The sequence below is a fragment of the Protomyctophum bolini genome (assembly GCF_963924005.1).
Source record: "Protomyctophum bolini genome assembly, chromosome: 9".
Taxonomy (NCBI): domain Eukaryota; kingdom Metazoa; phylum Chordata; class Actinopteri; order Myctophiformes; family Myctophidae; genus Protomyctophum; species Protomyctophum bolini.
The window spans coordinates 476,530-501,529 of NC_137870.1; the positions used below are offsets into that span (position 1 = coordinate 476,530).

The following is a 25,000-nucleotide window of genomic DNA, read 5'->3' on the forward strand; positions in this document are numbered from 1 at the left end:
ATCAATGATGATGAAGGTGTGTGTGTGTGTGTGTGTGTGTGTGTGTGTGTGTGTGTGTGTGTGTGTGTGTGTGTGTGTGTGTGTGTGTGTGTGTGTGTGTGTGTGTGTGTGTGTGTGTGTGTGTGTGTGTGTGTGTGTGTGTGTGTGTGTTGTAATCTAGGTTAGGACCCAGGAGACACGCATGTGCACACACACACACACACACACACACACACACACACACACAGCCTCCCGACGCAAAGCAAACAATATTTTAAGATGGAGACACACAGATAAGGTCATCATGAACGGGACTCGAACACGCAACGCGCTGTCAGGCCATAATCTGGCATGATGAATAAATTATATATATATATATATATATATATATATATATATATATATATATATATATATATATATATATTGTTACTACAGATAGAACAGATACATGTCTCTTGTCAGCAGACACCCTAAGATCATTAATTACTTGTAATGCTGTTTCTGTGCTGTGACCTTTCCTAAAGCCAGATTGGAATTTGTTGTGCACATTATTGTTCTGTAGAAACACATCCAATTGATGAAAGATGCATTATTCTAAAACCTTGCCCAGAAAGGGCAGATTTGAAATGGGTCGATATAGTTACCCAAAACAGAGGGATGTTTCTTGAGTAAGGGCCTAACTGCAGCAGTCTTCAGTGAGTCTGGAAAGACGCCCGGTTGTAGAGAGCTGTTTACAATTTTTAGGATATCTCCAATCACACTGTCCGAGACCTCTTTGAGAAAGTTGGTGAGAATTGAACAGGAGGATGATGTCATCTGTGATATGGTTTTGCGGAGTTCGTCTTCATCAATTGCGCAGAACGATAATAGGCTCCCCCTGGAGAGATCTACCCTGGGACCATTAGCTGCTGTTTTAAGGGTTTAGAGATCTACCCTGGGACCATTAGCTGCTGTTTTAAGGGTTTAGAGATCTACCCTGGGACCATTAGCTGCTGTTTTAAGGGTTTAGAGATCTACCCTGGGACCATTAGCTGCTGTTTTAAGGGTTTAGAGATCTACCCTGGGACCATTATCTGCTGTTTTAAGGGTTTAGAGATCTACCCTGGGACCATTAGCTGCTGTTTTAAGGGTTTAGAGATCTACCCTGGGACCATTAGCTGCTGTTTGAAGGTTTGAGCTAGCAGCACCACCATTGATAATATCAGCTCTAATGTTACACATTATGTTATCTGCAATGTGTTCTGTTCATGTTGCTGACCCCCTAGAATTAGATGGACCCCCTAGAAGGACCCCTATATGGACCCCCTAGATCAGTGGTAACCAACCTTTTCAAGCCCAAGAGCCCATTTTATTCCCAATTGTAAGCCAAGATCTACCACTAAAACATGTTAGAAAAAACACTTGTTTTTTTGCTATTTCTGACAGGCTCAATGCATGTACATACACACATCCACACACAGACTAAAGCTTAAATTAGAATAAATACTTATAGTAAGTTATATTATCAACGACGCTAAGGATTGTTTTGATCGATAATAATCTGTGTGCGTGCGTGAGTGCACTCTTTATTTGTGCGTGCAGCCGTGCACAGTGTTTCTCCCACGTTTGGTTAAAAGTTGGCGTTCGAACTTTACAAATAAGTTTAGTATTCAACGTGTCGGGGGCGCTATCATACTGCGTTCACTCTGACGCTGTGCTGCCTGCGACTGCGAGGGAACAACAGACACACAGGACACAGCAGCACATGAGCACATAGTGCTAAAAGGGGGAGGGCCGAGGGCGGTGCGGTGGAAGCAAGGGGAACAGATCTTCAAGCTAAAATGCATCGAGCCTCTACACGTTGTTAGCTTGTAGATCTGCTCTTTTTTGCGTACGACATTCTGCTGTGTATTGGCAGTGATGGCTGGCTGCCCGTCACTTCGCGATCGACGTGAAAGGTTCCCGCGAGCTACCGGTAGCTCGCGAACCCCAGGTTGGTTACCCCTGCCCTAGATGGACCCCCTATAAGCGGGGTGCAACGCACCACAGTTTGGGAACCACGGAAGTTTCAGTATAACATTAACCATCAGGTCACACTGCTCCACTTCTCTGCATGCGTGGCCTATAGTAGAACATCAATCTATGTGTGAGTTTACAGAGAGAGAGAGAGAGGGAGAGGGAGAGGGGGAGAGGTGGGATGGTGAGAAGGGCAAGAAAGAGAGAGAGAGAGAGGGGGGGGGGCGAAAAAGTGAGAGTGGGCGAGAGAGGACATGGTACCGTTAGAACGAGGCACACACACGCACGCACACACACACACACACACACACACACACATTGAGTGAGACTTAAAGGGATATTTCACAGGATATTTCTCATGTGAACACACAGGCAGTTTATAATTCTCATGTGAACACCACAGACAGTTTATAATTCTCATGTGAACACCACAGACAGTTTATAATTATCATGTGAACACCACAGACAGTTTATATTTCTCATGTGAACACCACAGACAGTTTATAATCATCATGTGAACACACAGACAGTTTATAATTATCATGTGAACACCCCAGGCAGTTTATAATTATCATGTGAACACCCCAGGCAGTTTATAAGTTGCTCGATTCAGTAATTAGATATTTGGTATTAAATGCCCTATAGAAAACCCATTGTAACTTCAACCTCCATTTTGATCATGACAGATGATTTAATCTATTAATTTGTTTTTAACACACCCGTGTTGAGACAGTGTTGTTTTTAGGCAGCACATTTTTAATTTAGTTTTAGTCATTAAAGTCTCTTGAACAGTTTTCATTTAGTTTGAGTCACATTTTAAGTCACCTGGAATCTAGTTTCAGTCGACTAAATGTCATGAGATTTTAGTCGATTAAATCTACAGTTTATTATTTATAAGTGCATTGTATGTAGTCATAGCACGCCATAGTATATGTATAGCATAGTAGTATAGATGTATAGCTTATATGTATAGTTTCATTATATAGATATTCCACTGTTACGTTCTTAGCTTACGCATGTTTCATGATAAATGTGTTTTTATGTGATGTATTCCCATGCTTTTTTTTTGGTTCTTGCTTAATGTAAGTCGCTCTGGATTAAGAGCGTCTGATAAATGCCTAAATTGTAAATTGTAAATTAAGTCGACTAAATTGTATTTAGGCGGGCCTTGATGCCGTCGTAATGACTGATTTTACACTTGCTGGAAATAGCAGATCTACAAGCTCACAACTGGCACTGATGTCATCAGTCACAGAGAGAGTGAGAGAGAGAGAGAGAGAGAGACTACCACAGTGACTGGTATGTCATCAGTCACAGAGAGAGAGAGAGAGAGAGACTACCACAGTGACTGGTATGTCATCAGTCACAGAGAGAGAGAGAGAGAGATGGTAGAGAGACTACCACAGTGACTGGTATGTCATCAGTCACAGAGAGAGAGAGAGAGATGGTAGAGAGACTACCACAGTGACTGGTATGTCATCAGTCACAGAGAGAGAGAGAGAGAGAGAGAGATGGTAGAGAGACTACCACAGTGACATGGTCTCCATGGCAACAGACTGACACTCAACTCGAACGGCGTTCCACTCCACTTGTGGTGCATTGTGGGTAATGACTCGGAATACTGTTTAAAGTGCCTGAGATTGTGTGTGTGTGTGTGTGTGTGTGTGTGTGTGTGTGTGTGTGTGTGTGTGTGTGTGTGTGTGTGTGTGTGTGTGTGTGTGTTGGTGGCGCTATAACAGGCCCATGTGAAACATTGGTCCCATAGGCAGAGAGTACGGGTCTGGGCTTCGTCCCATAGGCAGAGAGTAGTCTCAAAACACTGTTTTCAGATACAGAAAGCAAACAAATTCCCTCAAAACCAGGGGGGCAGTCAGACGGATATTTAACCAGGGGGGCAGTCAGACGGATATTTTGTGAAGCCACTAAGGAAATGAAAGTTCATATAATGGCCTGTTGTGGCGCTCTCATTGGGCTCAAAAAAACCCATAGCCCCATAGAAGTCCATGTATTTGGGCCCAACTTCACCTAGACTGTATTACCTTAATAAACATGGCCATGAATACTTTCTGCTTCCAGTCACTAGTTTAAAGTCTCATTTCTAATGTCATAATATTCTTTTTGGAAAATTATGGTCCCATTTATTAGAAAAATGACCCTAAAGTCGCGCATGTTCTGAGGGGCGTGGCTACCGTTACAGTCTATGAACGGGATCCCCCACCCACTAGAGTTAAACGAAGAAGAAGGGGGAAGTCCCGCCTCGTTGTCTGGGCCAGCCAATGGGCCAGCTGGCCTGAACTGGGCCAAAACGGATCTAGAAAGATGGCGACTTCCATTGCAAGGACTGACAGGCTTCATTTTACGCTCACGTTAGACCCGCGGGACGCTTTGTCCATATTTTTTACAGTCTATGCTCAAAACACTGTTTTCAGATACAGAAAGCAAACGAATTCCCTCAAAACACTGTTTTCAGATACAGAAAGCAAACGAATTCCCTATAGAATTAGTAGACCCGATGGAGACACACATGTAGGCTAGATCATTTTTTTGTCCCGATATTTCTTAAATGTTGGTCGTCCGTGAAACTAATTCAATTTATATTAATCTGGGGCTTGACATGAAACCGTCTGACATGCACTGACATGGAGTATCGTGTGTGTGTGTGTGTGTGTGTGTGTGTGTGTGTGTGTGTGTGTGTGTGTGTGTGTGTGTGTGTGTGTGTGTGTGTGTGTGTGTGTGTGTGTGTGTGTGTGTGTGTGTGTGTGTGTGTGTGTGTGTGTGTGTGTGTGTGTGCATCAGAGCGTGCATGACATCAGATCCATGCGCTATAATTACTTCATGTTCTGTTCGTTGTTGCCACACCAGAATTTAATTAACTGTGTGTGTGTGTGTGTGTGTGTGTGTGTGTGCACGCGCACACACACACACACACAATCAATGAGCGCATACACACACACACACACACACAGTGTATCACTGTACTGTAAATTTCAGGACAGCGATCTTGTAATCTTTAGCAGATCTGCTATTTTTGAAAATACAAAATAACCGTGGACATTTTGTGCATAATTATTATTTTAAAGCGAACATTTTAGATTACTGTCTGGTTGACATAGATATAACTGTCTGGTTGACATAGATATATAATATATAACTGTCTGACTAAATGACCGAGCTACAAACCTCCCAAAACAAACTCATTGGAATACTTCTTAGCCTGACCCATGTCTTACCAACACATGTGGCGGCGGTGGGTCAGCGGGAGAGTGGCCGGATGGTAACCCGCAAGGTTCCCGGTTCGATCCCTGTGGGCTCCTCCCCCAGAGTTAGAGGTTCCCGGTTTCGATCCCTGTGGGCTCCTCCCCCAGAGTTAGAGGTTCCCGGTTCGATCCCTGTGGGCTCCTCCCCCAGAGTTAGAGGTTCCCGGTTCGATCCCTGTGGGCTCCTCCCCCAGAGTTAGAGGTTCCCGGTTTCGATCCCTGTGGGCTCCTCCCCCAGAGTTAGAGGTTCCCGGTTCGATCCCTGTGGGCTCCTCCCCCAGAGTTAGAGGTTCCCGGTTCGATCCCTGTGGGCTCCCCCCCCAGAGTTAGAGGTTCCCGGTTCGATCCCTGTGGGCTCCTCCCCCAGAGTTAGAGGTTCCCGGTTCGATCCCTCTGGGCTCCCCCAGAGTTAGAGGTTCCCGGTTCCATCCCTGTGGGCTCCCCCCCCAGAGTTAGAGGTTCCCGGTTCCATCCCTGTGGGCTCCTCCCCCAGAGTTAGAGGTTCCCGGTTCGATCCCTGTGGGCTCCTCCCCCAGAGTTAGAGGTTCCCGGTTCGATCCCTGTGGGCTCCTCCCCCAGAGTTAGAGGTTCCCGGTTCGATCCCTGTGGGCTCCTCCCCCAGAGTTAGAGGTTCCCGGTTCGATCCCTCTGGGCTCCCCCAGAGTTAGAGGTTCCCGGTTCGATCCCTGTGGGCTCCCCCAGAGTTAGAGGTTCCCGGTTTCATCCCTGTGGGCTCCCCCAGAGTTAGAGGTTCCCGGTTCCATCCCTGTGGTCTCCTCCCCCAGAGTTAGTGTGGAAGTGTCCTTGAGCAAGACTCTGAACCCAAACTGAAGGTTGGTGCCTTGCATGGTTTCCTCCGCCATCGGTGTGTGAATGTGTGTGTGTGTGAATGGGTGAATGTAATGCACACAATCTAAAGCGCCTTGGATAAAGGCGCTATATAAATGCACCATTTACCATTTAGCATGTAGATCAGGGGTGCCCACACTTTTTTGACTTGAGGTCAATTTTAAAATTGCCAGCTCAAGGTGATCTACCAACCAAAGAAATATTATCCCATTACTTAAAATACTCAAAATAAATAACATTAAGGCATTAGGACTGTTTCAATCAATCAATTCTATTTATTTACCACCTTTATTTTGTTAAAGTTACTCTTTGTAATAACGTCAATCAATTTCAATTTGTAATAACATATTGCTCATAAAATGTTACAAATATTAAAAGTATCACACATAAAAAGCATACACAATCACATGAAGGAATAATGCACCACTCAACTCAACCAGAGCAGAACTCCTACCACAGGACTCTGGTAATCAATTAATAGGCCAGTTGCAACCACTATTAATGGACAATACAATTTCATACAATTTAAGTTAAAAAAAATCTGAACTATCCCTTTAATCAGATGACTGCCTTCAGCCTTGCACTGAATGGAGTCCCGTCAGCGCTGCGTAATCCGGACAGTCACTGCTGACAGCTAGTCTTAAACAGGCCTCCAAATGATCGTCCTCGAGTAAGGCAAACGCAGTTGGACTTGGAATGTGACATCGTGAAACTCTGCATGGAAGTGATTTGTTTTAGGCTTCTTTGCCGCGCGCATCTTGCTATATGAACAATGATGGATAGATATCCTTTTAATGTGTTTGTTTAACAATAACAGACCCGACGTTCCCCACACTTGAAAACAAGGCACTGCATTGTGGGGGGGGGGTTTAAAGCCGCCGCCGCCGCCTGCCCGAGGCGACTCGAGGATTGTTTTCTTTTTCTTTTTTTCATGTCAGGGCCAAGCGGTCTACTTGCGCAGCGCTTGCGATCGACTGGTCGACCGCGATCGACGTAATGGGCACCCCTGATGTAGATAGTCTAGGATGGCTCCTCTGGGGAAGAAAACAGAGAAAATGGAATTGACATTTTAAATTGCAAACGTGGCTTTGCCCTCAATGCCCCCAGTACCCGCATACCTGACTAATTATCTAAAGTGTGCGTGTGTGGGTGAGTGAGTGAGTGAGTGAGTGCGTGCGTGCATGCATGCGTGTGTGCGTGCACATGTGTCCTTTTGCAGTGCAGTTTGACAAAACACGTTGGGAAAACATGTTGTCTCCCTACAGCGTCCTGGGGCCTATTTCACGAATCTTGGATTAACTAATCCAGGATATAGGCCAAAGCCAGGCTTTTTAAATCCTGATCTTTACAGCCTGGTTTATTCCGTTCCACTAAAGCCAAGCGAGGCTCAGAATTGGCGGATTTGGCGAGCCGGGATCAGCAAGCCTGGCTTAATAGACAGTCTGGCTTGTTGTCTCTAGACCCCTTCTGTGGATCAAAGATTTACTGATCCTTCTTCTTCATGGGGTATTAAGGCAGTTTGCATCCTTAATAGTTGCATTACAGCCCCCTTCTGTATATCTCATTGTCTTTACTAATCTATTCAAGACCAACTGATGCAAGGACTTAAGCTTCTAAAATAAATACTGCTGCTGTAATTAAAGAGAGAACATACTTTCAATAGTGGATAGACTGAATGATTAACTACCCCAAAAATATAGTTTACATTTTACCACTACTATTAACTTAAAACAGAATTCTTAATATTGTAAGCATAATGATATTGTCGCATTGTGATATTTGGCCATAACTCCCTCCTCTGAGGGAGCTACCTTTGGGGAAGGGGGTTTGTTTTCCAGACAGGGGCCAGACTGGTGAGGGTCATAGGTTCATGGGTTCATTTAGCATGCCAAAGTTTGTGCTATTGCCATTGAGAATGCATTGGGCGTTTAAGTTACATAACTCCGAAACTACAAAACATTTCAAAGTAAAAAGTTCCAGCATGTGTTTCCACAGTAAGCTGAAATTTACAAAGTGTGAATGGAGTTTCTAGGTGAAAGTGATTTTTTGAAGTGCCACTATCTGCCTATAAATGTCTCAAATTTGAAAGCACTATATTTCTAAAACTATGAAACATTTCAAAGATTCCTTTTCAGGCACACATGTCCACCGTAGGATGAACCTAAATAGGTTTGAATGGGGTTTCTAGGTGTAAGTATGTAGGACTAGTAGTGGGTGAAACGTTACAATATGTTGTAAAACAATGAGTAATGGTAATATTTAGTGGTTTTCACTTTTACAAAGAATAATAATATAATATAATAATTATTCTTAACCGTGCACTTGCACGACAGCAAACCTATTCATGGGGAACATTCACCAAAAGCAGCTGATCTACAAGCTCACAAGCTGTCATGATGTTGTGCAGCCTATATATTTTGGTTATTTGATTTTATATAGTGCTTAAATTAGTCCTTTAATGCAGACCGATACAAATAAGGCAACATAAACCCATAATAATTGAATACATCTGGAAAACATCATTGGTTTGTGATCAGTTTGACTGCTTAATGAACAGTAAAGACATCAGGATTAGGTTAAACCTGGCTGTTAGCCTGGTCCGGAGCAGGCTAAGTCCAAAGCATAAGTTCCCATGGTAACTTATGTAGCATCACTTTCATGAAACCGAATCAAGCCTCAACATATCCAGGTTAACTGGTTAAGTTAATCTGGCAAGATCAACCAGCTTTCATGAAACCGGTTAAGCACTGATCCAGGATATATTAAGCCAGGATATGTGTTAAAGCCCGGCTTAATCTCTAATCCAAGTTTCGTGAAATAGGCCCCTGATTGGTTGTTTATAATGTGTGTTGTCTTTCTGCCGGTTCCCTGATTGGTTGTTTATAATGTGTGTTGTCTTCCTGCCGGTTCCTGATTGGTTGTTTATCTCCCTACAGGCTCCTGGTTGGATGTTCGTCACACCTTCACAGGTAAAGGTAAGGAACCTTTTTATTTATTTAAAGGTCGACGTTCGCAACATGTCTGCTCTGTTGTTGTTGTGGTTGTTGTGGTTTTGGTTTGCATCTGGGGCTGTGACATCACGACAGCTGTGATGTCATGGAGTGATGTCATGGAGTGATAACTGTGAGTGGACGACACCATAAAGCATTACACTTGTTTACAAGAGGGTCCACCATGTTCAATTCATCGTAACATTTACAGTATATATACAAATATATACACACTTCTAGCCCTGAACAGGAAGTCATCATAGAGGAGCTTTTTCGGGGGCCCGTTTGGAATTGCAGGCGTCCGATATAGGTGCCTATTTGAGAGCGGTTTTGAAGGAGTCTAGGGATTCACATGTCTTAATGACAGTTGGTAGTTTAAGCTTATAGTACACATTGTGTACTATATATATACATATATACATATATGTATATATGTATATATATATATATATATATATATATATATATATATATATATATATATATATATATATATACATATATACATATATACATATATACATATATGTGTTTGTAAGTCAAATAAATCTCTATGAGGGGAAAATGAATGGCAGATTTTTCAGTGGGGCTAGACAACCGAAGGCAGACAGACAGACAGGCAGACAGACAGACAGGCAGGCAGAAAACTCTGTTTCTCTGGTCAGATCACTTTAGTCCACATGTAATCCTCACCATCTGCTCTATGTACGTTCTACCCCTCTCTCTCTCTCGCACGCACGCACACACACACACACACACACACACACACACACACACACACACACACACACACACACACACACAGAGTGAGAGTGATGGACCTTCTATTTTGAAGGCATACACAGGTCAAGTGTGTGTGTGTCTGTGTGTGTGTGTGCGTGTGTGTGCGTGTGTGTGTGTGTGTGTGTTTGTGACACCTGTTGACAGCTCTGTGTTAAAGCTGAGCTGTTTGAAAAGGTGCTACTGTGACCACACACACACACACACACACACACACACACACACACACACACACACACACACACACACACACACACAGTCAGCTGTCAGCAGGTGTCACTTACTGTTTTGTACTATTTTTTCTCTTCGTGCCAAACCTGACATTTAATACCGTCCCCAAATACCCCCCCCCCCCCTTCCACACGGACCCTCCCCCCCCCCCCCACACACACACACACACACACACATACCGTCCCCCCCTCCACACGGACCCGTCCCCCCAGTGAGTCCCACTTCAACCACGTTATATAGGAGTCATATTTTCCCTTTTTTATTTTTTTTGCAGCATTTAACTCCCATTTCATTATATGGTTATAACGTGTTTATATTATTATTCATGTAGAAAACAGAAGAAGAAATGATTATTATAATAACTAAAGCTAGCGAAATAAACTAGAATAAAAAGCAGTACAGTAGTGCAGTAGTGCATCCCGTGGATGCAGAGGTCGTTGTTTTATTGCGTCCCTTTAACTATGAACTGCGTTTTGGGATGCAAAATGCACCCTATTTTAATCTCTGGGGTCAGAGTCGCTATCGGAGATCAATATCGCTCATCATTTCATCATCGTGCACCCCTACTTTTGAAGTATGTATATATATATATATATATATATATATATATATATATATATATATATATGTTTTACATTTTTGGTTAGTATCTGTACTTGAGCAATATTATATGAGAGGGTGTTTGTTTAACGTGATTTTTGCCACGACAGTGACGCGGTCAGGAACGAGACGGAGTCGAGTTCCGCAAGCATCGCTGAAGTGAGTCAATCACATTAAAAAGCACACATAAAAAACAGTTACCCTTAAAACTATAAGAAAATCGCTGAAAAAACATATTTTTTGAGTGGTGCAACCACTCCAAGGAACAGCAATGTCCCGTGTCCGCCTCTGTATGCGCCTATGTGGCAATGAGCACCAAGTGGGGCGCTGTTGTGCCAGAGAGAGATAGAGACAGTATTAGTGCCGCACTGTTGCCTGCTAATGAGAGAGAGAGAGAGAGAGAGAGAGAGAGAGAGAGAGAGAGAGAGAGAGAGAGAGAGAGAGAGAGAGAAGTGGGGGGGGGGGTGGGTTGCACCACTCAGTTCACATGGGTGTGATTTTTAATGACAGATGTATAGTCACCACAACCACAAATGTCCCAATAAACTAGCTAGCCTAGCCACCCAGCTTGCTAGCGCTCTGGGAGAACAGAGCAGCTGATTTCTTTGTTTTGATTAGGTGTGGAGCGGCGCTCGTTTGAACCACGGCTGGAAGGCCATTTCAACCAATCAGATTGCTCCTGCAGTGGTATAATTGTACTTCTACTCCACTATTATCTCAGAGGCAAATATTAATACCTTTTAACTCCATTTATTTGAAAACTTTAGTAACTTTGTAGATTGTGATTATTATTATTATTACCAAACATACATTAATTACCCACTATACAGACCTATCTATACATCTGGGAATGACTTTTAGTTCTACTGGATCTCTTCTCCACGTGTGTGTGTGTGTGTGTGTGTGTGTGTGTGTGTGTGTGTGTGTGTGTGTGGTGTGTGTGTGTGTGTGTGTGTGTGTGTGTGTGTGTGTGTGTGTGTGTGTGTGGTGTGTGTGTGTGTGTGTGTGTGTGTGTGTGTGTGTGTGTGTGTGTGTGTGTGTGTGTGTGTGTGTGTGCGCGACAGAGAATAATGGCCTCATTTTGTCTTCATAACCTGTACAGGAATATCCCATAGCCCGGAGGGATGAATATTATTAGTGTCACCATGGCAACTGGAGCTGTAGCAGGCTGCTTAAAACCCCACGCCCCGAAATACCCACCTTAACCCATTAAGCCCCAACATGAAGTATAGAACTAGGAAAGGAAAGTGGAAAGGAAACTATAGGAAAGCATCTCGTGTGATTTCTAGCATCGGCTATTCCAAACACGGACGCACGCACGTCCGCCCGTTTATAGTTCTCAAACTCTGCCCGAACCCGGCCCGGTCGATCGGTACCGACCCGACGTTATCGGTACCGACCCGGCGCCCCAAAAAATATGCTAATTAGCCGGGCCGTGCCGAGCCTTGGGCTCGGTGATTTTCCGTGACTTTGGTCTTTTGTGTTATTATAATACATGTTATTTGTGTAATGTGATTGTGTATGTACGTATGTACTTATGTATGTATGTATGTATGTGTGTGTGTGTAGTATTTAAAAGGGGGGCTTTTTTGTAAAAAGCCCAGCCCACCATACCTTAATTTATTTAAAACTACTCCAAAAAAGGGTTACCAGTGAAGGGCAAAATGCCTGTTCACTGGGGACTATGCAAGGCAGAGGCGTCCACCCCCCTGAGTCCAAGTTAGGCTAGACCGCATACCTAAACCATGGTCTGAAACTGTCCTATAAAACCCAATGGTAAAATGGATATAAAAATAGACATTAATAAAACAACCTAAAACCATAAAGGAGTAAAAGTTCACAGCAAGGCCTGGATACCATTTATTTATTTTGCAGATAAGGGAACAGGAAAGGGATAAAATTCAACTTCTTTCATTTAAGCCAGTGGGTCAGTGTATATGTATGTGTTATGAAGAGGGCTGGGGGTTACATGTTACCTGGCGAAGACCCAGAAGATGTTATAACTATTTGGAATATATAGTTATTCATATTTCACGTTTCATTTCATAATGTTTATAAAGGTGTTTATTTCATAGTATTATTTTTTACAGTTTAAAAAGAACCAGTTTGGAGTTAGAAAAATAATTTAATTCACTTAGAATAGCTGTTTCTGTTGCCATGTACAATTTAACGGGGTTTTGCTTGAACTGCATTTCCCATGATGCTTTATGCTATAGCGCCGGATATCCGGGCTAGGAGCCTTTAGTTTGGGTTTGTTGTTACATGTGAGTCAGATACGAGCTAACTAGCAGACTAGCCGAGAGAAACCTCTTATGCAAAGATTAATTCATAAATTGCGTTTATAATAACGTTTTTTTTTTTCATTATATAAACTTGGAACGTGAAACTTCATCCACGACATCCTGTCAAGTCTTTTCGATGTAATAACTATATCAGAAGGGTGGAAACGTTGTTGAAACAAATAAAGAACTTTCCTGGGAGCAGAGAAGCAGTCTGCGCGACATGTAAATGGAACATTCATATTTTTAATTAAAATTTACATTTTAATTCTAACGTGAGTTACATACATCCTTTATTTCGAGTGAGTCTGTAGTTCTGACTGTAACGGGAAGTTCATTCCATAGTTTAGATTGGGAGTGAGTCTGTAGTTCTGACTGCAATGGGAAGTTCATTCCATAGTTTAGATTGGGAGTGAGTCTGTAGTTCTGACTGCAATGGGAAGTTCATTCATAGTTTAGATTGGAGTGAGTCTGTAGTTCTGACTGCAGTGGGAAGTTCATTCATAGTTTAGATTGGGAGTGAGTCTGTAGTTCTGACTGCAATGGGAAGTTCATTCCATAGTTAGATTGGAGTGAGTCTGTAGTTCTGACTGCAATGGGAAGTTCATTCCATAGTTTAGATTGGGAGTGAGTCTGTAGTTCTGACTGCAATGGGAAGTTCATTCCATAGTTTAGGACGTCTCTAAGTAACAGAATCTTCCACTAATAATAGAAGAGACAACCCCCCCCCCCCCCTGACTCCAGGGACCACCAGGGTCCTTGAGGAGGTCCCCATGCAGCTCCTCCCCCCCCCCTCCTCCTCCCCCCCCCCCCTCCTCCTCCCCCCCTCCCCCCCCCCCTCCTCCTCCCCCCTCCTCCACCCCAACCCCCCCCCCCCCCCCTCCTCCTCCCCCAACTCCTTCTTATTGATCTCCCACCTGTCCCCCCGACCCGTCCCGTCCCCCTAATGAGAAAGTGAACTGGGTCAGGAGGTGTCACTCAGTGTCAGCCGGAGAGACAGACAGTCAATAACACACTGTGTGTGTGTGTGTGTGTGTGTGTGTGTGTGTGTGTGTGTGTGTGTGTGTGTGTGTGTGTGTGTGTGTGTGTGTGTGTGTGTGTGTGTGTGTGTGTGTGTGTGTGTGTGTGTGTGTGTGTGTGTGTGTGGCTAATGGGAGGGAGGGAGAGAAATGAAGCAGAGAAACACATCTGTCAAATGTGTGTTTGTAGGTCAGCTCACCGACAGAACCAACCTGGCAACCCATCATATCTGATGAGCTCACAGACAGAACCAACCTGGCAACCCATATCTGATCAGCTCACAGACAGAACCAACCTGGCAACCCATATATGACCATACAATGTAAACTAGTCATGCGTTCTGTCGAAAGACCCCCATCTGAAAATATGTTCTTCCAGGAACAGCATATGTTCAGACGGGGGTCGGTGGACAATTACAGATAATTATGGCGGTCCTTGACATGAAACAGTTTGAGAACCACTGACATAGAAACATGGGGTTTTAACCCTGTGAGAACCACTGACATAGAAACATGAGGTTTTAACCCTGTGAGAACCACTGACATAGAAACATGAGGTTTAACCTTGTGAGAACCACTGACATAGAAACATGGGGTTTTTCAGAAAAACTGTAATGATTTAGAAGTCAGAATCTGGTGTCAGTCAGTCTGGACTTATGTGTGTGTGTGTGTGTGTGTGTGTGGGGGGGGGGGGGTGTGGGGGGGGTGTCATATTGTCTTACACCAGACGAGGCTGAAATTCTAAATTAGTCTCCGGACGAACCTCACAGTTAACCTCATCGTGTTAACTGCACGCACGCACGCACACACGCACACACACACACACACACACACACACACACACACACACACACACACACACACACACACACACACACACACACACACACACACACACACACACACACACACACACACACACACACACACACACAATTCAATTTCAATTCAAAGGGCTTTATTGGCATGAGAAAACATACGTTTACATTGCCAAAGCAGAAAGAACAATACAACAATACAGCAATACAATCAAAACAAAAATTATGTACTTTGAAGGTCAGAATCTTCAATAGATCAACTTCTGTGTACCAAGATAACTCGATGCAGGTATAGTGCAGGAATATACACAATGATTAGTCTTTAGGGTGGTTGTGTTCCATTTGATATCCTTCTCCTATCACAGCAACTCACAAATCTTGCTGCTGTGTTTGCACATTGTTGTACTTCGCCCAGCAGATATGGGAGTTTTTTGTCATTGGTCATGTTTTCAAAATCTCCGTGTGTGTGGTTGTAATCTGTGGGAAGTATGTGTCTCTGATGTCTTGGTACAATGGACAGATGGTTAGGAAGTGTAGCTCGGTTTCCACTTCGTTTAGTGTGCAGTGGGTGCACACACACACACACACACACACACACACACACACCACCATCAAAAGCAGCATATAGCAAGCTTGTGAATCTTTAGCCTTTCATCTTTTCTATAAAAAAAAGAAACGTTGAAAAAGAAAAAGAAAAGTTGTCCTTTAAGTGCAGTATGAGTTAATGTACTCTGTTTCTTCTCCACCAATCGGTGCGCAGCGTGCGTTGGAAGGTGATTAGTCAGCAGGAGATGTTAATGTTGGATGAGTCTCCCTAGATTCATGTGTTAATGTTGGATGAGTCTCTCTAGATTCATGTGTTAATGTTGGATGAGTCTCTCTAGATTCATGTGTTAATGTTGGATGAGTCGCTCTAGATTCATGTGTTAATGTTGGATGAGTCGCTCTAGATTCATGTGTTAATGTTGGATGAGTCGCTCTAGATTCACGTGTTAATGTTGGATGAGTCGCTCTAGATTCATGTGTTAATGTTGGATGAGTCGCTCTAGATTCATGTGTTAATGTTGGATGAGTCGCTCTAGATTCATGTGTTAATGTTGGATGAGTCGCTCTAGATTCATGTGTTAATGTTGGATGAGTCTCTCTAGATTCATGTGTTAATGTTGGATGAGTTGCTCTAGATTCATGTGTTAATGTTGGATGAGTCGCTCTAGATTCATGTGTTAATGTTGGATGAGTCGCTCTAGATTCATGTGTTAATGTTGGATGAGTCTCTCTAGATTCATGTGTTAATGTTGGATGAGTTGCTCTAGATTCATGTGTTAATGTTGGATGAGTCGCTCTAGATTCATGTGTTAATGTTGGATGAGTCGCTCTAGATTCATGTGTTAATGTTGGATGAGTCGCTCTAGATTCATGTGTTAATGTTGGATGAGTCGCTCTAGATTCATGTGTTAATGTTGGATGAGTCGCTCTAGATTCATGTGTTAATGTTGGATGAGTTGCTCTAGATTCATGTGTTAATGTTGGATGAGTCGCTCTAGATTCATGTGTTAATGTTGGATGAGTTGCTCTAGATTAATGTGTTAATGTTGGATGAGTCGCTCTAGATTCATGTGTTAATGTTGGATGAGTTGCTCTAGATTCATGTGTTGATGTTGGATGAGTCGCTCTAGATTCATGTGTTAATGTTGGATGAGTCGCTCTAGATTCATGTGTTAATGTTGGATGAGTTGCTCTAGATTCATGTGTTAATGTTGGATGAGTCGCTCTAGATTCATGTGTTAATGTTGGATGAGTCTCTCTAGATTCATTTGTTAATGTTGGATGAGTCGCTCTAGATTCATGTGTTAATGTTGGATGAGTCGCTCTAGATTCATGTGTTAATGTTGGATGAGTCTCTCTAGATTCATGTGTTAATGTTGGATGAGTCTCTCTAGATTCATGTGTTAATGTTGGATGAGTCGCTCTAGATTCATGTTTTCTTTTACGTCTGTGAATCTTCAACGAGGAAAGCTTCCGCCTCGCGTCTCCCTTGATCATTTCCCTTTGGTTTTAGTCATTTTTTAGTCACCTTGAAAGTTTTTTTTTTTAGCTTTTCGTCGAGTTGTTTTAGTCGACTGAATGTATAGCACACTGTAGTTGTAGTCGACTAAATTGTATTGTGGCGGTGCATGCCGTGATGCCGTGGTAATGGCACGTTTCCTGCTTAGCTGTGTGGCGAGAATGGCAGATCTACAAGCGCACATGCACTGTGTCTGTGACACAGAACAGACACTTAAGTCTGTTCTGGGTGACGGCAGACTGCTGGGCGAGGGCTGGCGCTTTGGCATGGGGGGGGTCAGATCAACATATGGAATGAATTCTGTACTGGCCATATATGGAGCATGTCTTGAGTGTACAGGGTTTGATGAGGTCAGATCAACATATGGAATGTCAGAACAGGTCAGAACAGGTCTGATAAGGTCTGGCCATATATGGAGCGTGTCTTGAGTGTATATGAAATAAATGCTTAAACATGTAGCTAGGTGTAATGTTAGAGTCCACAGAAGACATGTAAATATGAAATAAATGCTTAAACATGTAGCTATAGGTGTAATGTTAGAGACCACAGAAGACATGTACATATGAAATAAATGCTTAAACATGTAGCTATAGGTGTAATGTTAGAGACCACAGAAGACATGTACATATGAAATAAATGCTTAAACATGTAGCTAGGTGTAATGTTAGAGTCCACAGAATACATGTAAATATGAAATAAATGCTTAAACATGTAGCTATAGGTGTAATGTTAGAGTCCACAGAAGACATGTAAACATTAAATAAATGCTTAAACATGTAGCTAGGTGTAATGTTAGAGACCACAGAAGACATGTACATATGAAATAAATGCTTAAACATGTAGCTAGGTGTAATGTTAGAGTCCACAGAATACATGTAAATATGAAATAAATGCTTAAACATGTAGCTAGGTGTAATGTTAGAGTCCACAGAATACATGTAAATATGAAATAAATGCTTAAACATGTAGCTATAGGTGTAATGTTAGAGTCCACAGAAGACATGTAAATATGAAATAAATGCTTAAACATTTAGCTATAGGTGTAATGTTAGAGACCACAGAAGACATGTAAATATGAAATAAATGCTTAAACATGTAGCTATAGGTGTAATGTTAGAGACCACAGAAGACATGTAAATATGAAATAAATGCTTAAACATGTAGCTATAGGTGTAATGTTAGAGTCCACAGAAGACATTTAAATATGAAATAAATGCTTAAACATGTAGCTATAGGTGTAATGTTAGAGACCACAGAAGACATGTAAATATGAAATAAATGCTTAAACATGTAGCTATAGGTGTAATGTTAGAGTCCACAGAAGACATGTAAATATGAAATAAATGCTTAAACATGTAGCTATAGGTGTAATGTTAGAGTCCACAGAAGTGAACCTTTTCAAGCCTGTTTTCTCAACTCGCCGTTTCTCTGCCAGACATTACTCTATAAGCCATATCTCCACAACTGGAGGGTCAAACTGAACAACCAATATGTCAATTTGAAGCTATGATTCCCTGCTTTCACATGACATGAAAAAAAAACTGAAATAAAATATAATGTCAATGGGTCAGAAACCGTGAATGAATGGGTGATTTTCTTTTCAGAGAACCACCGCCCTGATATTTAACATGATGACTGCAGGCTCCGTACCACACAGCTTCTGATCGCAGAGCTGTGTGTGTGTGTGTGTGTGTGTGTGTGTGTGTGTGTGTGTGTGTGTGTGTGTGTGTGTGTGTGTGTGTGTGTGTGTGTGTGTGTGTGTGTGTGTGTGTGTGTGTGTGTGTGTGTGTGTGTGTGTGTGTGTGTGTGTGTGTGTGTGTGTGCGCGTGTGTGTGTGTGCCACCCCAGTGCCCACCTTTCTCTTTCATCCATTCAACACTGTTCCACCCATCACCCCCCTCCCCCCTCCTCCCCCACTCTGTCTGAGCACAAAGCAGATCTCTGTCTTCCAAATGTCTTTAAGTGTGTGTGTGTGTGTGTGTCTGTGTGTGTGTGTGTGTGTGTGTGTGTGCGTGTGCGTGTGTGTGTGTGTGTGTGTGTGTCTGTGTGCGCGCGTGTGTTTTAACCCCTCGAGGCCTTCAGAGCTGTTGCTGAATGTTCTTCTCTCTGTTCTTCAAACGACACGCAGAGACACACGCACACGCATGTGCATGCACACACACACACACACACACACACACACACACACACACACACACACACACACACACACGCATGCTGAGCCGCCAACAGGCTGCCAGGATGTATTTTTTTATTCATTATTTCTTTATTTGTTGCAGCGTCTGTAGAACAGAAGAGGATTCAGTCAGAATTCCTCTGAACGCAGGGCACGGTGGCGCCCCCTAGGGGGCACGGTGGCGCCCCCTAGGGGGCACGGTGGCGCCCCCTAGGGGGCACGGTGGCGCCCCCTAGGGGGCACGGTGGCGCCCCCTAGGGGGCACGGTGGCGCCCCCTAGGGGGCACGGTGGCGCCCCCTAGGGGGCACGGTGGCGCCCCCTAGGGGGCACGGTGGCGCCCCCTAGGGGGCACGGTGGCACAGTCGGTATAGTGCTGTCGCCTCACAGCTAGAAGGTCCCGGGTTCGATTCCCCGCTCGGGACGCTGTGGGCGCTGGCGGCGTGTTTCCTCCTCCGTGTCATCACCAGTGCCCATACCCGAAGGCGGGGTTGGCGAAAGGGCCTTTCTGTGTGGAGTTTGCATGTTCTCCCCCCCGTGTCCCCTAGGGTAGGTACCCTCACATGTTCTCCCCGTGTCCCCTAGGGTAGGTACCCTCACATGTTCTCCCCGTGTCCCCTAGGGTAGGTACCCTCACATGTTCTCCCTGTGTCCCCTAGGGTAGGTACCCTCACATGTTCTCCCCGTGTCCCCTAGGGTAGGTACCCTCACATGTTCTCCCCGTGTCCCCTAGGGTAGGTACCCTCACATGTTCTCCCCGTGTCCCCTAGGGTAGATACCCTCACATGTTCTCCCTGTTTCCCCTAGGGTAGGTACCCTCACATGTTCTCCCCTGTGTCCCCTAGGGTAGATACCCTCACATGTTCTCCCTGTTTCCCCTAGGGTAGGTACCCTCACATGTTCTCCCCGTGTCCCCTAGGGTAGGTACCCTCACATGTTCTCCCCGTGTCCCCTAGGGTAGGTACCCTCACATGTTCTCCCTGTGTCCCCTAGGGTAGGTACCCTCACATGTTCTCCCCGTGTCCCCTAGGGTAGGTACCCTCACATGTTCTCCCCGTGTCCCCTAGGGTAGGTACCCTCACATGTTCTCCCCGTGTCCCCTAGGGTAGATACCCTCACATGTTCTCCCTGTTTCCCCTAGGGTAGGTACCCTCACATGTTCTCCCCTGTGTCCCCTAGGGTAGATACCCTCACATGTTCTCCCTGTGTCCCCTAGGGTAGGTACCCTCACATGTTCTCCCTGTGTCCCCTAGGGTAGGTACCCTCACATGTTCTCCCCTGTGTCCCCTAGGGTAGATACCCTCACATGTTCTCCCTGTGTCCCCTAGGGTAGGTACCCTCACATGTTCTCCCCGTTTCCCCTAGGGTAGGTACCCTCACATGTTCTCCCTGTGTCCCACAGGGTAGGTACCCTCACATGTTCTCCCCTGTGTCCCCTAGGGTAGGTAACCTCACATGTTCTCCCCGTGTCCCCTAGGGTAGGTACCCTCACATGTTCTCCCCGTGTCCCCTAGGGTAGGTACCCTCACATGTTCTCCCCGTGTCCCCTAGGGTAGGTACCCTCACAAAAAACATGCAGTAATCCTGGTCACTAAACTGCCTCCCCCTGGCCAGCCGGGGCGCCTGATGGAGGGGAAAGGAACTGGTCAGACATTAGACCTGTACATAGGAGAGGTTCAAAAACAATATCACTTGCACCTTTAAGGTGTGACAGCTTCCTGTGACATCACCTTTAAGGTGTGACAGCTTCCTGTGAAACCACACGCCAACACGTAGCTATATTCTTTATCTCTGTCTGTTGAACACACGCACGCACGTACACGCACACACTCACATACACTCCTTTTAGCCGTGAAGGAACAGCAGCCGTGTGTGTGTGTGTGTGTGTGTGTGTGTGTGTGTGTGTGTGTGTGTGTGTGTGTGTGTGTGTCAGATGACAGATGAGCATGCTATAAATATGCTCAGGCAGTCTCTCAGTCAGCTATTCATCTTGTCTTCAGGCAGCCCCCCCCCCCTCCCCCGGGGTCCTTACCGCTCTGTCTGGGAAAAGTGCCCGAAAGGAACTAAGTACTTCTACTTTTTAAGTACTTAACCCATTATGACCTGACACTAGTTTCTACAAAATGTCTGCTAATCCTGACAGTGTTCTGAACAACCTCATGTTTGTGTATCCGTGGTGCTCAACGACCCAGAACATAGTGTGAAGCAAAGATTTGAGTTAAAGCCGTTCGCTCTGAAAGAATACATATTATAATATATATAATAATATATATTCAAAGTTAATTGTGCCTCATTGTCACGACTTTTCAAAAATAGCACATCTGCAAGCTGAGACACAGACTGGTTTCTGAACTGCCCACAGCCCTCCTATGAGACACAGACTGGTTTCTGAAGTGACCACAGCCCTCCTATGAGACACAGGACTGGTTTCTGAACCGCCCACAGCCCTCCTATGAGACACAGACTGGTTTCTGAACCGCCCACAGCCCTCCTATGAGACACAGACTGGTTTCTGAACTGCCCACAGCCCTCCTATGAGACACAGACTGGTTTCTGAACCGCCCACAGCCCTCCTATGAGACACAGACTGGTTTATGAACTGCCCACAGCCCTCCTATGAGACACAGACTGGTTTCTGAACTGCCCACAGCCCTCCTATGAGACACAGACTGGTTTCTGAACTGCCCACAGCCCTCCTATGAGACACAGACTGGTTTCTGAACCGCCCACAGCCCTCCTATGAGACACAGACTGGTTTCTGAACCGCCCACAGCCCTCCTATGAGACACAGACTGGTTTCTGAACTGCCCACAGCCCTCCTATGAGACACGGACTGAGTAGAAAATATTAAAGGAAACATTATTAATACAAAACTTACAGTGACCTCTTCAGCCCTATTTGGCCATTTGAAAGTATCAGATCTACAAGCTCACAATGCATTATTAAATATGATTGTAATGAAGTGACTTTATTAAAAGCCTCAATGTCACAAATGAAAAGTAGGCTGTTTGTGGTAAGCTGCTTAGATTTGGATTTATACCCCCCAAAAAACATACTGGTGTGCGTGCATGTGCACGTGTGCGCGTGTGTGTGTGTGTGTGTGTGCGTGCATGTGCGCGTGTGCGTGTGTGCGTGCTGTCTCTACAAATCGAGGAGAAAAGAAAGGGCTTGTGTGTGTGTTTAGTTTGTGTGTGTGTGTGTGTGTGTGTGTGTGTGTGTGTGTGTGTGTGTGTGTGTGTGTGTGTGTGTGTGTGTGTGTGTGTGTGTGTGTGTGTGTGTGTGTGTGTGTGTGTGTGTGTGTGTGTGTGTGTGTGTGTGTGTGTGTGTGTGTGCCCATTTGGCAGGGCACAGCGCATGTGGGGCTTTTACTGACCATGGGATTAATTTACATCTAAATGGAACTTTGTTTTAGCGCTGGTGTGTGTGTCTCTCTCTGTCTTTCTGTCAATTCATCTCTATCTCTCTCACACACACACACTGTCTGTCTGTCCATCAGGTCATTCAGTTGACCGCTGTGCGTGCGTGCGTGCGTGCGTGCGTGCGTGCGTGTGCGTGCGTGCGTGCGTGCGTGCGTGCGTGCGTGCGTGCCATTAACAGTAATCCAGCCTCTGTGTTTCTACAGAATCAAATCAAATCGTTTCCTTACAGCGACGTCTCCAAACATGAACCGTCTTCATTGTGTTCAGTCAGCGAACAACTAAAGGGTCTCTCCACGTATTTACAAGCTTGTTCCGCCAGTGTTGTTTTCGTCGACTAATACCACGACGGAAACATTTTCGTCGACTACCTTTTCCTCACTGACGACAAACGACGTGAAAACTATAAGCCATGATGACAAAAACTATAAGACTAAATATACTGACAATTTCGTCAGCGAATAAAAACTAGACTAAAATGTCAGGGAGGGACTGCAGTGGACAAGAGATCCTGCAGGATGAGTCATTTTACACTTTTATTATTATTATTATTATTATTATTATTATTATTGGTCTGTGGTCAGATACAGATACTTATGGGGGTCTGTGGTCAAATACAGACACTTATGGGAGTCTGTGGTCGAATACAGACACTTATGGGGGTCTGTGGTCAGATACAGACACTTATGGGGGTCTGTGGTCAGATACAGACACTTATGGGGGTCTGTGGTCGGATACAGATACTTATGGGGGTCTGTGGTCAGATACAGACACTTATGGGGGTCTGTGGTCGGATACAGATACTTATGGGGGTCTGTGGTCGGATACAGATACTTATGGGGGTCTGTGGTCAGATACAGACACTTATGGGGGTCTGTGGTCGGATACAGATACTTATGGGGGTCTGTGGTCAGATACAGATACTTATGGGGGTATGGCCCATAGCACTTACTCTACCCTAGATAGCACTTCTGTAGACTTAGATAGCATTTGAAACAGACTTATAGCATGTTATGTAGACAGCACTAGAATTGCATTGTATATAGTCATAGCACGCCATAGTACATATGTATAGCATAGTAGTATATATGTAAAGTTTATACGTATAAATTTCATTATATAGATATTCCACTGTTACTTTCTTAGCTTACGTATGTTTCATGATGAATGTTTTTATGTGATGTATTCCCATGCTTTTGTTCTTGCTTAATGTAAGTCGCTCTGGATTAAGAGCGTCTGCTAAATGCCTAAATTGTAAATTGTAAATTGTGGTCGGATACAGACACTTATGGGGGTCTGTGGTCGGATACAGACACTTATGGGGGTCCTCGACATGAAAAAGGTTGAGAAACACTGAAATAGAAACAATGTGTTTCTACTGTGGGATTAACCCTGTAAAACCCGGATTAATTTATACTTGCAAAAAACCTATTTCAACCTTACTACTACTACTTTTTACTACTACACTGTAAATCCCTGGAACATGTGACACGTTTAAACCTAAACACCATGTGTGTAATAATAAAATGGTGTTTATTAATATTCATACAATACAGTAGAACACGAGTTCACTCAAACACCTCACGAGAACACCTAGTGTTCAAATTCTAAACACCTATATGACTGACTTTGATTGTAAAAACTAAACACGTTTATGTGTTTAAAAAGTGTTACGGGCGATTAAACATGTTCTTCTGTTTATAGTCTAAACACTGTGACACGTTTAAAAAGTGTTACAAATTATGTGTTTAAAACAGTTTATAACCTAAACGCTTGGGTTTAGTGTGTAGGACTTATCAGAGGAAATCATGTAAAATGTATTTTATTAAAATAATTATTATTATTAGGTACCCTCACAAAAAACATGCAGTAATCCTGGTCTCTAAACTGCCTCCCCCTGGCCAGCCGGGGCGCCTGATGGAGGGGAAAGGAACTGGTTTGAATAACGTGTTCCTTCCACACGCTACGTCCAACCAGGGAAACTCCCCCCTGTCAGGTGTAAAGGAGCAACTCGGACACTCAGGCATGAAGGAAGCATGAGTTCAAGTCCAATGCTCTCCCCTTGTCCCCCATATATGGGGACTAGGTTGGTCTCCCCTTGTCCCCCATATATGGGGACTAGGTTGGTCTCCCCTTGTCCCCCATATATGGGGACTAGGTTGGTCTCCCCTTGTCCCCCATATATGGGGACTAGGTTGCTCTCCCCTTGTCCCCCATATATGGGGACTAGGTTGGTCTCCCCTTGTCCCCCATATATGGGGACTAGGTTGCTCTCCCCTTGTCCCCCATATATGGGGACTAGGTTGCTCTCCCCTTGTCCCCCATATATGGGGACTAGGTTGGTCTCCCCTTGTCCCCCATATATGGGGACTAGGCTGGTCTCCCCTTGTCCCTAATATATGGGGACTAGGTTGGCGGAGGGTGTGTAGAGCCCAGGATCACATCAGATGACTGACACAGGGGTGAAAAATGGGTTACAAAATCGTGGGATAAAAAATAAAACAATAAAATAAAATATGAATAATAATTTAATAATTTACATTTT

The 25,000-nt window shown here is 44.2% G+C and overlaps 1 protein-coding gene across 1 annotated transcript in view; it reads left to right on the forward strand.

Moving 5' to 3' along the window:
- Positions 1-25,000, forward strand: part of igsf11 (immunoglobulin superfamily member 11) — a 109,772-nt gene that overhangs the window by 15,752 nt on the left and 69,020 nt on the right. The window contains exon 2 of the mRNA XM_080771578.1: positions 9,020-9,058. Within this exon, the coding sequence (XP_080627704.1) occupies positions 9,020-9,058 (39 nt within the window). The remainder of the gene's footprint in view (positions 1-9,019; positions 9,059-25,000) is intronic.